The sequence below is a fragment of the Leptosomus discolor genome, unplaced genomic scaffold (genome assembly GCF_034619465.1).
Source record: "Leptosomus discolor isolate bLepDis1 unplaced genomic scaffold, bLepDis1.hap2 HAP2_SCAFFOLD_35, whole genome shotgun sequence".
Classification (NCBI taxonomy): Eukaryota; Metazoa; Chordata; class Aves; order Leptosomiformes; family Leptosomidae; genus Leptosomus; species Leptosomus discolor.
The window spans coordinates 1,358,062-1,374,162 of NW_028237764.1; the positions used below are offsets into that span (position 1 = coordinate 1,358,062).

Below are 16,101 nucleotides of genomic sequence, written 5' to 3' on the forward strand. Positions count from 1 at the left end.
ACAGGTTCAGTGGTACTACCCATGGGCACCTTCTGTCTTTTAAGTTGGCCAACGGAATTTCCCACCAGCCTCTAAGGAGATGCCCCCAGATGTTGCCCTGTGCCTAGGAACTGCTCCATCAGAGCTTGCAGTTACCAGCATGCATCTTGCTCACCTCTGGCACCAAATGTGTCACCAAGTGTCTGTGCCTGAGCACCTTCCTCCTGCCCTCCATTTCCAGTAACGAGCAAGGGAGCTGAGACAAGGAGCTCACGTGCAGGAGCCTATCTTGTGCACGTCTGAACGGAGGCAAGAGGGATCCCCCCTCCTGCGGGTTTGTGGTGGGCATGGGATGGAGCTAACTCCTCTTTTAGCCCTGGGGACTACAGACCCAGGATGAGATGCCTCCCTTGAGACAGCTGAATCCCTTCCCTCAGGCCAGGTGAAGGAGATCCCTCCTTGTGTTTTAGAAGAGTCCAGGAAGACCCACCGCTGAATCGTGAGGTCCAGACAGGCCCCCCTCACTTTCTAAACTTCCTCTCCAAGAGGAGCGTCGGTGCAGCTCGATCCAGCCTTAGCCCCCGACTGCAAAGAAGAATTTGGAGCCTCGGTTCTAGCAGACACACATGTTCCTGAGCTGCCTCCCCTCATGAGTGCCAGAAGGTCAACTGCCCCAAGGGCGTGTGTGGCTGTGGTGAATCCTGGAGAGTCCCTCCCGGGAAACCTTGCCGGCTGGGGTTAATGCACAACCAACACAAACTCCAGAGGTCTATTCCAGTGCTGGACTCTTCCCCTGGTGATTGGGGTTTTTTATTCTTTATGTCAAGTTAGAAAGCATTAGACAACTACGTGGACGAGACCATAGCAGGGGAACATGACTTTCATGTCTTTTAACTTTTTACAGCTGATTCCACGCAGGGACACCGTAGATAGTCTGTGGGGTCCATCAAGCGATTTCTCAGCCCTGAGGGTAGTCATTCCTTCATCAATTGTTTCACCCTCTGTTCCCCATTGACTACTGACCATCCTTTGAGGATTTCCCTTTAACGTGTGGTTGGTCAGGCACAGCTTGAAGTAGCTACTGGCGTTAAGCTATAGAGGGACACTGAAGATGCTCTGGAGGACAAAGATGTCATGGTGGGGCATGGCATAACGGGAGGGCCTCAGGAGACCTTTCCCCTTCTTGAGGAAGATGAAAGCCAGGCTGGACACAGGGTTTTGTTGGAGCAAGTATGGGGTGCTTTATTCAGGCCACCACGTACCCCAGGGAGAGTTCTGGTACTATTTGGGACTCTTTTGCATACTCTGTAGTATCACTTTGTCCAGAGGAGTCTCTTCAAGGCAATTCTCACTTCCTTATTCCTCAGGCTATAGATGACAGGGTTAAACATGGGGGTCCCAACTGTGTAAAGCAGGGCAAGGTATTTGTTGGTGCCTATAGAATCCCTTGACCGTTGCTTTAAGTAGACGACTGTGGCCAAGCCGTAGCAGAGCGTCACCACCCAGAGATGGTGGAAAAGGCTTTGTGTCTGCCCAGAGCCAACGGTATTTTCATGGTTTCCCTGGTAATTTTAACGTAAGACACAACTATGAAGGAGAAGGGAAGGACTCCGAATGCCAGGATGATGGTGTACAGCATCCCTTGGTTCCAGAAAGTGTCTGCACAGGCCAGTGCCAGCAGAGGGGGGAGGTCACAGAAAAAGTGGTGAAGGTGACGAGATGCACAGAAGGGCAAAGTGAACTCCTGGTGGGTCTGTCCTACTTGCACTGGTAAGACAGTCAGCCACGACCCCACCACCAGCCAGATGCAGAGACCCCTGCTCATGGTGAGGGTATAGTGCAGGGGGTCACAGAGGGCTGTGCAGCGGTTGTGCGCCACGGCAACAAGGAGAAGGCACTCAATGCTGCCCCACAAAACCAGAAAATACAGCTGGGCAGCACAGCCAAGACCCTGAGGAGAAGGGCCTGGGCACTACGAGGGATGCCAGAGGAGCCGGTGGTACACACTCACCATGTGGAAGTCCAGCTGCAGATGGGGCTGCAGAGACGGGGCTACGCTAGGGGGTGCGTGGCCACCCAGACAAGGGACCTCTAATCCCCCTTGGCTCGGCACTGCTGTGGTCACATCTGGGTGACCAGAGTCTGGCTTTGGGGCTCCCTTGCCTGGAGGAGTGGGGAGGAAAAGGAAAGCCTGCCGAGGAGATCTGCCAGGCTGGAGTTTGGAGCCTGTGCAGGGAGGATGAAGGTTCTGGGCTTCTTTAGCCTGCTGAAGTGGAGGCTCAGGGCACTACAGGAGCAGCGTGCACCTGCTTGAAGGGTGGTTTCAGAGCTGATGGAGATTTTCTTGGTAGTGGGAAGAGGAGGAAACCTCCACAAAGTGCAGCTTGGAAGGTTTAGACTGGAGGGGAGAACAAAAGAAATGTCTCACAGAGGGTAGTCTTGCAGTGCAAGAGGTCCCCCAGAGGGCGTCTGTATCAGCCTATGGCTTTGGGTTTCAAGGAATGGCCAGCGAGAGTGGAGAGACATGAGGGAAGGTGTAGAAATGGTGGGGTGAGAGCTGGGTGGGAAAGCAAGCAGGGTGTCAACGGCCTGAAGGGAAAGAGGGGCAGGCTTGGGGCAGGGTAGGACAGCCTGCAGGAGAGATGGCCAAGGGCTGTAGCAAGGCTGAAAGGTCCAAGAGGCCTGAGGTTTTGGTCCTCTTGACTAGAGCAGTTGCCTCTGCCAGCGAGGCTGGTGAGATGGAACTTGGAGGGTGTCAGGATGGGCCTTGGCAGGGCCTGAGGGTCAGGGCTTGGCCTTTCTGCTTCCTAAAGCAAAGCAAAGGGTTTTCTCAGCATTCCAGCCCCCTGCACAGGGCCTTGGCCTGCCTGCAAGCATGGCCTCCAGTGATCTGCTCTAAGGAGGCCCTGGGGAGGCTTTGTCAGTAAGGGCCCTCAGGGGGGGCCAGTCAGGGCTTCAAGGGACTTCTGGGCTTTGCTTCTGACTTTGACTTCTGGAGAGGTTTCTTCAGGCTTCTCTCAGTACCTGAGGGTCATGGAATGAGCCCCAAATGCCCTAACGAGCTGTTTACCTTGTCATTTTCTTTAACTCTTCAAAACTTGCACAGATAACTGGAGCTGTTTCATAGTGTAGTTCAGGAGGAAGATTTCAAAGTGCATCTAATAAATTTATTTTTTATTTTAAGGGTGACACCTTCTGCCTTTTCTTTCAGAGAAGGGTTTGGAGCAGCATTCTCCAAGTGCTAATGATCCCGAGGGTCTCCTCAGGAGGTCTGGACTGAGCGGAAAATCATTTTTTTGAGGTCAGACACTGTATGGACAAACTTGCTCCTCACCTCCCCAACCCCACCATTTTCCTCATTGTCCCCTGGAACCTGCATCACTTCTGTGACATCAGCCTTCTCCCCTGCAGTCTGCAGCTGGATGTTACAGCTCCATTGCATCATCTCCCGCCTGCTCTCCTGACAGACCCGGCTGCACGCGGGCACAGAAGAACTTTCCTGATGTGCAAACAGAGAACAGTGAGGCATGATGAAGTTTCATGAACAATAAAACACACTCTGCAAGCACATGCTCTGTCCAAGCTGTCTCTAATGAGGTTGAACTTTCTGCAAGAGATAATCTGTTGAGAAATTTTTGAGGCAGGTAGATACAAAATGAGAGCTATAAACACAATGAAAGAGTTGCCTAAATAGCCAATTAGACTGTTGAAAGATATGTAAGATTTTACTCCCTGAAACTCAAAACAGCAACATAGGTGAGAGGCATCTGAATGAACAAAGATTAAGGGAGGAGGAAGCTGGAGAACAATGGCAAGTGCCTTTACCTGGCCAGTCTCTGTCTGAAAAGGTGACTTCAGAAATGGTCACTGGATCCTGGGCAGGTGCAAATATCTGAAAGATTAAAGAAGTTAAATACACCATATAACAGGCAGATTAGTGGTAGTGAATTTACAGGGGAAGATGGATATTTCTTTGGAATATCCCTTTGGAAAGGTCATGGGATTGGGAGAGTCCTCTAGTGAGAGAGGACAAACACCCATCTTTGAAAGAGGCCAGAAGGGCAGCCCAGGGAACCCCAGACTGTACAAGCTCACGCTGGGGAGGAGTGTGACATCAATGAGAGTCCTCATGGGTGACAGTTCTGAGCACCTGCGGGAGAGTGACTGTCAACATGGACTCTCCAAGGGTCACTCATGCCTCACCAACCTGACAGCCTGCAGTTCTGCATGAGCAGATAAAAAGTGGCTGCCATTTGCCTCAGCTTCAGCCCAGCCCTTGCCGTGGTCTCCCTCAATATTCTTCTACCCAAGTCAGGCCATTCCAGTCGGGATGGGAGAAACAGACAGGTAAAACATTGCTTGGTTGATGAGGCTGATCTGCAAAAGAACTCTGCAACCCAAGCTGATGGTGAAGCAGGTCTGTTTATTACAGCTCTGCAGCGCTGGGTGCAGCAAGGGTCAGGTACCCTAAGGATGCTGCACCCCGAGCCGCGGTAATTGCGTCCTATTTAAAGTAACAAAACTTACATATTTACATATTTATCACTCTGTCCCGCTTCAGATGTAAATTAGATCTCCTCCCCCTTGCTCAGGGGCAGTCTTCCCCTTCGGGCGTCTTTTGGTGGTCTTGGGGAGGAAGTAAGATTTCCTCGATAGTCTTCATCATGATTGTACTTTTGCACCCGTCCTCCAGAGTGCGCAGTTCAGGCACAGCTGGGCAGCGTCTCCCCCATGACCACAGCTCAAGGCAACATCCCCCTCCATGGTCACGGTCTGTTGCACAAATACAATTCCTCCCCCATCCCCATCTTACCTAAAACAATGAAGCAGGCCTTCGAGTGATCAAGACCCTACTTAAGCCCTGCCAAGGGCAGGGGGTTACACTCTTGTTTACCAAAGACAAGGCTAGCTAGCTAATATTGCAGAGACTAAAGCATATCACATATTTCAAAAAGAATATTTTCAGATATTTTCTACTTTCCCATATCAAGGCTGCAAGAGCAGTGGTGAAGGGGTCAGACCCTGCCTGGAGGCCAGGGGGACACACGGAGGCATGGTGGGGCAGCACTGAGGACCCTGCTGTGCCCTGGGCAGTTGAACACCGTGTGCCCATGACCCAGAGGAGGCCACTCTCATCACATTGGTCGATGGCACTAAATGGAGAGGATCATTGCTGTGCCCTAGGGATGCCATTGAGGGCCAACCTGACAGGCGGGAGGACTGTCCTGTCAGGACATTCACGAGCCACAAGAAGGACAAAGGGCAGATCCTGCACCTAGGACAGACCAACACCCTGCAGCTGCAGGGCCTGGGAGCTGCCTGGCTGGGGAGGAGCTCTGCAGAAAAGGCCCTGGTGGTGCTGGGGGGACACAAGGCAAAGCGCGATCCCACCGTGCGACCTGGTGGCAAAGGCTGCCAGCAGTGTCCTGGAGTGTAGAAAGAGGAGCCTTGCCAAAAGGGTGAGGCGAGTGAATGTCTCCCCATGCTCATCCCTTGTTAGAGCACCAGGACACTGCTGTGTGAATGATTGGGCCTCCACTGTGGAAGGGCAGGAGAGAGGGAGCTGTTGGGTGGCTGCTGGGCTATTGGCCAGAGACAGCCCAGCACAGCAGGGAAGAAGAGGTGTATAACTGGGAGTGAGTTCAGTGGAGAGACATGGAGATGCTGAGGGGCTGGAGCACTTGCCTGGGAGGAGAAAGTGAGGGAAAGGGCCTTGTTTCACCTGCAGAAGGGAAGGCCTTGGAAACCTCAGAGTGACCTGGCAGTCCCTGTGGGGAGGGTTGCAGGAAGATAAAACCACTCTTGTAACTGTGGTGCTTGACAGGAGAAGCATAGGCAATAGTCAGGGATTGAACTAAGGACATCGTTGGCCAGAGATAAGGAAATGAGATATCCCCAGACCATGGGATGCTGGAAGCTGTAAACAGAATGTTGACAAACCTTCTGACTTGCGTACTCCCAACTTACTTGCTAAAGGAGAGGGAGGTAGAGGGATCTCAGAGCCTTCAGGATACTGGGGAAGATTTAAGGCCTCCAAGAAAGTAGATGAATATAATACCTTTTCTCCCCCCTTTCAGTCACTGACTCCCAGAAACTTCACCTGCTTTTCCTCCATCTCCTTCTAAAACCAGACCAAATGATGGCAAGAAAGGAAGCAGAAAGGCCCTAGGACTTGAAGGGCCATGGTGTCATTTCACAGTACAAGCCAGAAAGAGTCAAGGTGGGAAGTGAGTCTGCAAGTCTGAATCAACAAGGTCCATGGGCAGGCAAGGCTGTGTCCATGGTCTGTGTCTGGAGACCAGTACACCTACAGCATAGAGGAAGGTGGGGCTGAAACTCAGGCCTGGCTTCAACGGCCTCCTGGGCTGATGGAGAGAGGTGTGGGTGGAGGCCCCAGGGGAGGCTGGTCAGGGACAGGAAGGGCTGTGGATGCTCTCAGGGCCCTGCCCCTGACCCATGGGATCCCACCTGCCAGTGCCCTCCACAGCCCAGGTTCTCGTTCCCTGATACACAGGGTCTGTGCTCTGCTCCTCTCCTTCCCCACATCCCTCCAGGTCTGGGAGACCACCATTTCCAGTCACTCCTCATCCGTGACCAGCTCTTCCTCTTTTGGGAGTACCAGGTCCAGGCCAGCATCAGACTGGGTGGCCCATCTGGCATCAGGAACTTCTCCACAAGCCCCCTGACTCTTTGCACCCTTGAGAACTGGTCCCATGAATACCAAGGAGGTGGAGTCTCCCAGTAAGTCACGTTCTGTGATCCACAGACTTCCTCAGGTCATTTGTATGAGACTTTCTCCATTCCTCACCCTGACGGCATGACCTGTAACTCTGTCCTGGGTCTGGCTGGGATGGAGTTCATTTTCTTCACAGTCACCCTTACGGCGCTGTGCTTTGGCTCTGTTACTGACACAGCGCTGATAACACACCAGTGTTCTGGCTACTGCTGAGCAGTCTCTGCAGAGCATGAAGCTTTCTCTTTTTCACGCTCTTCCCCCCCAGTAAGTGGGCTGGGGGTAGCCAAGAAGCTGGGACAGCTGACCCAAAATGACCAGAGGGATATTGCATACCATAGGATGTCGTGCTCATCAATAAATCTCAAGGCAAGGAGAAAGAAAAGAGGACATTTGTGGTCATGGTGTTTGTCTCCCCATGGCACTGATACCTGTGATGAAGCCCTGCTTTCCTGGAAATGGCAAAACCCCTGCCTGCCCATGGAAAGAAGGGAATGAATTCTTCATCTTGCTTTGCTTGCACACACAGCTTTTGCTTCACACCTTGAGCTGTCTCAGTTTTGACCCATGAGTTTTACTGATTTGTCACTTCTGATTCTCTCCCCCATCCAGCTGGAGGTGTGAGGGGGAAGTGAGCAATGGATTCTGCGTGTTTAGCTCTTGGCCAGGCTCAAACCATAAACTAATTCCTTCCACCGTGACCTCCTTTCTGGGCTCTCCTCTGACCTACACACAGCTCTCACCTACATTCTTGCTTGTCCAGTTGCAGAGCTCAGGTATCTGAGCTGCCCTGACATCAAACAGGAGATCCCCTCCTCCTCATCTTCCCTGTCGGTCTCTCCTAAAGACCCTGCATCTCCCCCCACCACCAAAGCCGTGGGAGCTGTCCTTCCCCACCTCAGCCCTTCTTCCACTCCTGTCACAGCTCTGCGGTGGCACACGGGCTCCTGCTCTCTGTGCCTCGGGCTGTGGGGCCCATTTGGGCTGCAGCACCTCAGACGTGGCACCAGGGCCAAAGGCGGGCTTGTCACATGGAAACGTGGTGGCAAGAGATGGGACGCCGTGTGTGGAAAGGCTTTGCTTGCCAGCAGAGGCACGCTGGAGGGGATGGCAGGTGGCAGCGTGCTGATGGCTGAGGTTCCCACCACGAGAGCAAGAGCTGCAGTGCCCGAGGGCAGAGAGAAAGAGGCCTGGGCTGTGCAGCGCTGGCAGGAGAGGGGTTGGCTGTGCCAGGGGACTCTGCAGCACGGTGGGGCCTGTGCCAGAGGTGAAGCCCATCTCCAAGAAGGACCAGCTGATGCTGCTGGAATGTCCCTGGGGGAGGACAGCCTGTGATCCAGCCACACAGCGGACATCCTGCTGGGGCCAAGCAAGGAGACACAGCTCTGCAGAGCAGGATCTTGGGGTCCTGGAGGACAAGCTGAGCCTAAAGCCAACAGTGCACCCTCGTGGCAAAGGCCAAAAGCTCCTGAGCTGCATTAGGAAAGGTGTTGCTGGCAGGTGGAGGGAGGTGACCCTTCCCCTCGGCTCAGCACTGGTGAGGACACACCTGGAGTGCTGTGTCCAGTGCTGGGCTGCCCAGGGCAGGGAAGCTGTTGACCTACTAAAGCACATCCAGCAAAGGGCCACAGAGCTGGTTTAAGGGACTGGAGCAGCTTTTGTAGGTGTTAAGGCTGAGAGATATGGGACTGTTCAGTCTGGAGAAGGAAGCTTGGAGGGATTGTATTAATGTGTAGGAATACCTGATGGGAGGGCATGAAGACCAGGGAGGCAAACTTTTCTCAGGAGTTCCCAATGACAAGACAGGGGGTGATGGACACACACTTAAACACATGAAATTACATCTGAAGCCAAGAAACACTTTTTGACTGTGAGGGTGGTCAACCACTGGAACAAGTTTCCCAGTGAGTTTGTGGAGTCTCCATCCACCCACCTAGGCCATGGTCCTGAGCAACCTGCTCCAGCTGCCCCTGCCTCAGCTGGGGGTTGGACTAAATGATTTCCAGACGTCCCTTCAAACCACAAATTTCCTGTGAGAACAAGTGAGAAAATTAAGACGGAAAGAACTGAACCAGAAATAGCCTTGAGCACAAATACAGTGGGATCCCATGGAGAGGACTCACACTGGAAGCAGGGAGAAGTGTGAGGAAGCAGGAGTAGCAGAGATGAACTGTTATGTACTGACGGACGCAAAGCTGTGGGACTTGGTGTGTAATGAGTGTCAGTAGGAAACTGGATCCCTTTTTTATTAATAATGAGAGGGGATTTGGGTATCACTGAGCCCCAGAAGAGGACAGAGTTTACCATGCAGCAAAGGTCCCTGTTCGGAGCTGGGCTGTAGGACCAGAGATGGAAATGGCTGGTGTGTGGGACTGATGTGGGACAACTCTGCTGGGGCAGCTTCCCTGAAGTTTCCAGCGACCAAGGCAGAGACTGGGCCCCTCTCTTCTGCACCATTGCTGCCTGCTTCCTTCAGCACAAGACCTGGCTCTGCCCTGGGAGCACCCTCTGGCTGCCCCCACCCTAAGCACATACCACTTAGCTCTACACTGATATTTTCCTCTCCTGGGCTCTTTCCAGTCCACCTCAGGCCCTCCCCTGTTCTCCCCAACTCTCCTGAGCTTTTCCCTGCCCTGTCCAGGCAATCAACCCAGTCTGGGCTGGCCCCATAAAATTGTCCACCTCAGGGTGCTGCAGAGCTCTGGACACTCCCCCCACAGCCCCAGCCCCTCTGAAGTGCACAAAAGGTTCTAGGGGACAGACAGGGCGGTTGAGGGTCCCCCTCAGCTCTAGGTCCGGGGTGAGCCATGGCATGAGGAGATGGAGGCCAGCATCTCCCTGTCTGCTTCTCTTCTCCCCAACAGATCCTTATAGCCCACTGCCAGCAGCCCCTCTAGGCCAGCCCTTCTCCACAGCACAAGAATCCAAGCCCATACACTGCTCTGTGAGCCCATGGAGAACCCAAGCACAGCAGCACGGCCTCAGGGCGGGTATTTCTTCAGCCTGTCCCCAATTGCAGCTTTGGAAGAAGACCTCCAACCTCCAGACACGAGCACTGAGGAAATGCCCTTTTATTGCAGAGATACAGCACAGCAGACCAGCTGTACCATCATGCCAGACACACATCCAAAGGCCTCTGGGTCAGACAAGCTGGGTTCCTGCCTTTGGAGAAGTGGAGTGGCTTCAGACAAACCTGAGGAAAGAGAGTTCTCCTGGGTGAAATGCCCAGAGCACAGGAGGTTGCTGAGAGAACGGGAAATAACTTGTGAAGAGCCATGGGCAGCTCATTGCTGCTGACAGACAAGTGATTGAAAACGTTCCTTCAGGGCATCCTTGATCTCCTGGTTCCTCACGCTGTAGATGAGGGCGTTCACTGCTGGAGGAATCACTGAGTACAGAAATGACACCACAACATCCAGGGATGGGGAGGAGATGGAGGGGGGCTTTAGGTAGGCAAAAAAGCCAGTGCTGACAAAAAGGGAGACCACGGCCAGGTGAGGGAGGCAGGTGGAAAAGGCTTTGTGGCGTCCCTGCTCCGAGGGGATCCTCAGCACTGCCCTGAAGATCTGCACATAGGACACCACAATGAACACAAAACACCCAAATGCTAAACAGGCACTGACCACAACAAGCCCAGCCTCCCTGAGGAAGCCTGAGTGTGAGCAGGAGAGCTTGAGGATCTGGGGAACTTCACAGAAGAACTGGTCTAGGGCGTTTCCCTGGCAGAGGGGCAGTGAAAATGTACTGGAAGTGTGCAGGAGAGCATTGAGAAACCCACTGCCCCAGGCAGCTGCTGCCATGTGGACACAAGCTCTGCTGTCCAGGAGGGTCCCGTAGTGCAGGGGTTTGCAGATGGCAACGTAGCGGTCGTAGGCCATGACGGTGAGGAGACAATACTCTGCTGTGATCAAGAATAGAAAGAAAAATTGCTGAGCAGCACATCCTGCGTAGGAGATGGTCCGGGTGTCCCACAGGGAATTGGCCATGGCTTTGGGGAGAGTGGTGGAGATGAAGCCCAGGTCAAGTACAGAGAGGTTGAGGAGGAAGAAGTACATGGGGGTGTGGAGGTGGGGGTCGCAGGTTACGGCGGTGATGATGAGTCCGTTGCCCAGGAGGGCAGCCAGGTAGATGCCCATGAAGAGCCCGAAGGTCAAGAGCTGCAGCTCCCGTGTGTCTGTGAATGCCATGAGGAGGAACTGGGTGATGGAGCTGCCGTTGGACATTTGCTGCTCTCACGTGTGGGGGACTGTTCAAGGAGAGAAACACAATAAGTTAGGGGAGACTTTCTAAAACGTGAAAGCCAGTTCCCATACCCCCTCTCCCCACTACACACACCCACACACCTTTCTAGAGGCTCTTCCTTCAGCTCTGTGGCTGGAGCTCTTGTTGGTGTCTCATGAGGAGCAGGACCTGTGCCTGCTGGCAGCCAAGGAGTCAGCCCTGCTCTGCAGCAGGGGGTTCTCAGGAACGGAGAGGGGCAGAGACCAGTCCTGGGGTTCGACTTTGTCAGCAGAAACCACTCCTAATGCAAAAGGGCTGGTCAGCACCTGCACTCCCCATGCCAAGGAAGCAGGAGGGCAGAAGGCAGTCAGAGAGGTCCGGGCTGGGGGGTTTTACAGATCACCCATTTCCTCTGAGCTGTTTTCATGGATGCCAGAAACCCTCAGCACTCCTGCTGCACTGGAAGCGAAAGGAAGAGCCCTGTGAGGCAGGAGGAATGCCTGTGCTTAGTGCAGAGGGAGGGGAGCTGGTCTGTCCCTCCACCTTGTGCCCAGCTGCCCTGGGCTTGCACCTGTCTCAGGTGGAGGAGGACTCACAATCCCATGTTATCCTGAAAAAGAACTCGACCCTGCTGAGAGCAGAGGGATCCAGTGCACACCACTCAATGTCCCACCCTTTCTCAAGGTCCCAGCACCCCACTTCTATCCAAGGACACTCTTGCCTCATTTCACCAACCCAACAGTATTTCCACAGCTCTGAAGTCTTTCCGTTCTCCACATGGCATTCAGATAAAACAGAGGTTCTACTCGACAGGTTTGCATCCTGGAGGGCAGCTCAAAGCGGGCAAGGACACCTCAAGGAGACAGCCAAGTGCCCTAGAGACGGCACCTCAAAAAGGAAGAGTCAGCTCCTACTCCGGCTCCACGGACTGCATGGACCAGACCCTAGGAGGTGACAGGACAGCTGGGACACTCGTTCCCACGGACACCCCTGCATGGGAGCACACCCAAGATCAGTGTGTGACTCTGCAGATGAAGCTCCCATCCCCACAGAGACTGACAGCAAGAACAAGAGGACAACGCAAATAAGAGAGAGAAGGGAAAATGCAGGGAGGGTCCAGCTGAGAGAGGCCAGGGCAGAGGCAGCCGCGCACTCAGGGCAGCGTCCCCCTGCCCCAGCTGGGCACGCCACCTCCCAGACCCCAACATGGCCGGGCAGCTGCTCTCAGCCCCTGTGCTCTGCAGAGGGCCCTGGGCACGGGGCTGGAGAGCTGCAGCACGGCTCTGCTGGAGCTCTGGCTGCAGAGGAGCTGCTTCATGGCTTGGACCCCCGGAGCCCTGAGGGCAGAGGCTTTGGTGGGTGGGAGGGGAGGCAAGGGGGCTGGCTGAGAGGAAGGGCTCTGCATGGGAGGGGAGGATCGGGAGTTTTCTGAATTCTCCCTCCCACAACATTCCTGGGTTTAGTTTCCTCTCATTCCCAGATCATATCCCTGCTGCCTGGAGAGTTTTCTCCTGGGAGGTGTTTCCCTGTGCCATGCCTTTTCCCTGTGACTGCTCACAGACCCCATCCCAACCGCTGTGCACTCACCTTGGCCCTACAGACACTGCTTGCAGGTCACTGGCTGGATGCATGTTCCTGTTTGCAGGTGGAAAAGGGCAGGTCAGACCAACACTGCTGGGTCCAGCAAAGGTGATGCTGGTGCTGTCCGTAGGCAGAGGAGTGGCTGGAGGCACTTTCGGAGGCTGCTGTCAGACCTACTGGGGACTCTCACTTACAGCTCAGCAGGCTGAGTGACTTGTTCAAGCACGAGAGCTCCTTTGCCTTTTCTCCCCCCAAATCCCCAACAGTAAGAAACTGAGAACACAGACTCAGGAGAGCCCCTTACCTTTGTAGTGATCCCTGCCTTGCCCTTGAAAAGTGCCCTCAGAAATGTCCTGGGGGGGATGAGGAGCTGTGAGGAGATCTGAGCCACACAGCACCCTCGTGAAACCAGAAGGACCCTCTCCTGCCACCACCTGCTGCTTCCACCCACAGCTTCTCCCTGCGCTGCTGTTGGGAGCTCCCTGGGCGGGCTGAGTGCTGACCCTGGCAGGAGACAAAGTCCCTGGAATGGCACAGAGTCTGCTGGGATGCAGGGACCCTGCTCAGAACGAGAGCCCTGGGCACCCTGGCTGCACACCCGGCTTCACACTCTGCAGCCAACATGCCCTGTCCCTCTGACAGTGCAGCAGGGAAGCTGCAGGCTGTGGGGTGGGCCAGCTTCAGAAGATCGTTCCAGGCACTTGCACCATCCTTCAGCCACAGACTTACCATGTCAAGGGCTCTGAAGATTTTTCTCCAAGCGAGCTCTCCTCTCTCCTCCCACCCCACACTGCCTTTCACCTCTCTCTGCCTGGCTCCTCTCCCCTCCCTGCCTGCAGGCAGCACCCCCAGCCCTGCTCCTGGGCAGAGCTGTCTCTCTGCAGCGCTGCCCGCTTGCCAGCAGCTCCCTCCACCCCAGGAGCCCAGCCCAGCTCAGCAGCAGGGGAGCAGCCCAAGGCAGCCCTTTCTCTGCCCCCTCTGGGCTCCCTCCAGCTGTCCCTGGGGCTCCAGGGGAACCTGCTCTCAAACAGGCTGAAGTCATCCTGAGGTTTTTCTTTCTCAGCTGGAGAGAGAAAAGATTTCAGAGACAATGTTACATCTAAAAATCACCTTTTTTTTGTCTCATTATCAGACAGGACACCCAGGCAGTGACAGGCAGGGATCTCCTTTACCCCTGATGAGGGAAGAGATTCAGCTGAATCAATGGAGACATCTCACCCTGCATTTCTATTCCTGCCGTTTGAAGGAGACTCAGCTCCCTCCCATGCCTGCCACAGACCCACAGGAGGTGGGATTCCTCTGGCCTCTCTTCAGCTCTGCATAAAATAAGCACCTGCATTTGAGAAGTCTTTTCTCAGCTCCCCTGGGAATTCCTGGAGGTGAAAGGCAGGAGGGAGGTGTTCAGATGCAAACCCCTGGCCACATCTGAGTTGCCAGAGGAGATGCAAGAGGCACACAGGTACCTGCAGGCTCTGATGGAGAAGTTCATAGAGACAGGGCAACATCTCAGGGATCATATATGAGCGTGGTGGAAATTCCTTTGGCCCAGGGAAATGACAGCCCTATAAAGGCCAAAATAATCTTTTCCTGCTCATCACGCTCATGGCCGGTTATAGAAGTGATCTTACGGACTATTTCGGTCGTCTGCCATAGGGACAGCGAGGTGTCTCTCTTTTCACCAGCTGGATTTACTAGATCACCAGTGACTACAATGGCATTTGTCCCATGTTCATCCCCACGTTGCCTGACAGAATTCAGGGCAGCTACTGCATTTAATGCTCAAGCCCAGGCCCCCAGAGCTACATGAGGTGCCGAGGCTGGCAGGGACAGCACAGGACCTACAGGAAAGCAATTCCCATTACGGCAGGTGTGTCACAGAGGCGCCAGACAGCATCGATGAGAGCTTGACTTGGTGCCCGTGTGCCATTGACTGATCTGATCGATGAGTCCTCAGATGCCAGGAGAGCGGCAAGGTCTGTCCCTTCTCTGCCCACCAGCGTCAGGCATTGCATGAGCACAAAGCAGATCACACAGGGATATTTACCGGCTCCTTAAGGATAAAATCCATGCAAAGACCAAGAATTTTAACCGTGTGCCTGGATACTGTGTCTTCCAGGACAGCGTCCTCCAAGCACAGTAAGGGTCCATATCATAACCCAACTGGAACTCAAAAAGGAATTCAAGGGCACCAAGATGAATTTTTGGTCCTTCAGGAACTGTTAAAGAAGAAAAAGCGATAATATAGGACCACTGCTGAATTTAGTGAGAGCAGGTGTGGATAGATCTGAGATAGTCTGTGACCCCTTTGCCTCAGTTGCCACCAGCAAGGTCTCCAAGGCCTTTGAGCTTTGAGGCAGCCTTTGAAGGAGAGCAAACTGGGATGGATGGGGGTCAAGGCAGGGGTTACTTGAGCAAAGTGCACTGTTCCCAGGCCATGGGACTGGAGAGGCTGCATCCAAGATAGCTGAACCAGGAGGCACTGGTTCATCACAATGCCACTAAGAACAGCACTCAGACTCGGTGAGGTATATTTAAAACCCTATTGATTAGCACTGACATTGTAAGGAAAGAATCACGCAGATAATCGTAGGACCCTTTAACTGATGGGAACCCCAGGGGGATTAGCATTCAACCTGAATGCAGCAAACCATGCAGACCCCGACCATAGCAGACAGTCCCCGGTTTTGGTCATTCCAGCTGCTATAGGATTTTCTTACGAGGAAACAACTCTATTGCTCACCTCTACAGTCAAATGGAAATGATTTTTGCGTGAGAAATTTTTGGTGCTGTGTTAGGTAGAGGCAAGGCCACGCAGGAGGTGTAATGTCCGGTAGAGAGTGGGAGCTGCCTCCAGGCTCTTGTGTGACCACATGCTGCTGAGGTTGTCCTACTTCCAAGGGATCTGGGCAGCACAGCGCGGGTTTGAAGGCCACGTTGTACGTGCAGCACAGCACAGCACAGCACTAACTGCCCGAGGTACAATGGTGTTCTGGTCAGGATCAGTGCCCAGGTTTCCCTCTGAGAAGTCTGTGCTCCCCTACGGTGACACAGCTGAGGGGCTGTGGCCCAAATACACACGGCCAGGAGGAGCCCCCATGGCTTGTCACAGCCCTGTGACATTTCTGCACTAAACAAGGCGTGGTGGGACAGCTTGCTGAGCGCTGGTGCTGCGCTGGAAGGATACAGGCTGTGCCAGGGGCAGTGGCAAGGAGGATGAGGGTGGGGGCATGCCCCCAGTGTGAAGGAGCAGCTCAGATACATGAAGCTCCTCAACAAGATGGGCGATAGGTTGCGTTAGCTTGTGTGAGTGAGGGTTAGAGGAGAAGACAGTGAGGGTGACACTGTCTTGGCAGTTATGAACTACTTGATGAGGGCGGGTAGGCAGAAAAGGTCTGGGAGTGTCCAGGTTGATGAGCAGGTTCCTGTTGGGAACGGGAAGGGCCCTGGCAGCCCCTGGCCATACAAAGCCACCCAGTGCCAACAGTGTGGAGGCTGCTGGGATGACTTCTGAGCAGAGATGCTACAAGGGCCACCAAGGGGGATGCTCCCCTGGACCTGGTCCTGGCAAACAAAGAAGAGCTGCTCAG

At 54.1% G+C, this 16,101-nt stretch overlaps 1 protein-coding gene and 1 pseudogene across 1 annotated transcript; both read right to left on the minus strand.

The window, feature by feature from the left end:
- Positions 1-1,292: 1,292 nt before the first annotated feature.
- On the minus strand, positions 1,293-3,424 carry LOC147412944 (olfactory receptor 10AG1-like; annotated as a pseudogene).
- Positions 3,425-9,996: 6,572 nt separating this feature from the next.
- LOC147412945 (olfactory receptor 14A16-like) lies at positions 9,997-10,935 on the minus strand. The gene has a single exon (XM_086480817.1). The coding sequence runs from the start codon at positions 10,933-10,935 to the stop codon at positions 9,997-9,999; it is 939 nt and encodes a 312-aa protein (XP_086336943.1).
- Between the last annotated feature and the right edge of the window lie 5,166 nt (positions 10,936-16,101).

Coding starts and splice junctions, on each gene's coding strand:
- LOC147412945 (XM_086480817.1), bottom strand. CDS start 10,935: ATGTCCAACGGCAGCTCCATCACCCAGTTCCTCCTCATGGCATTCACA.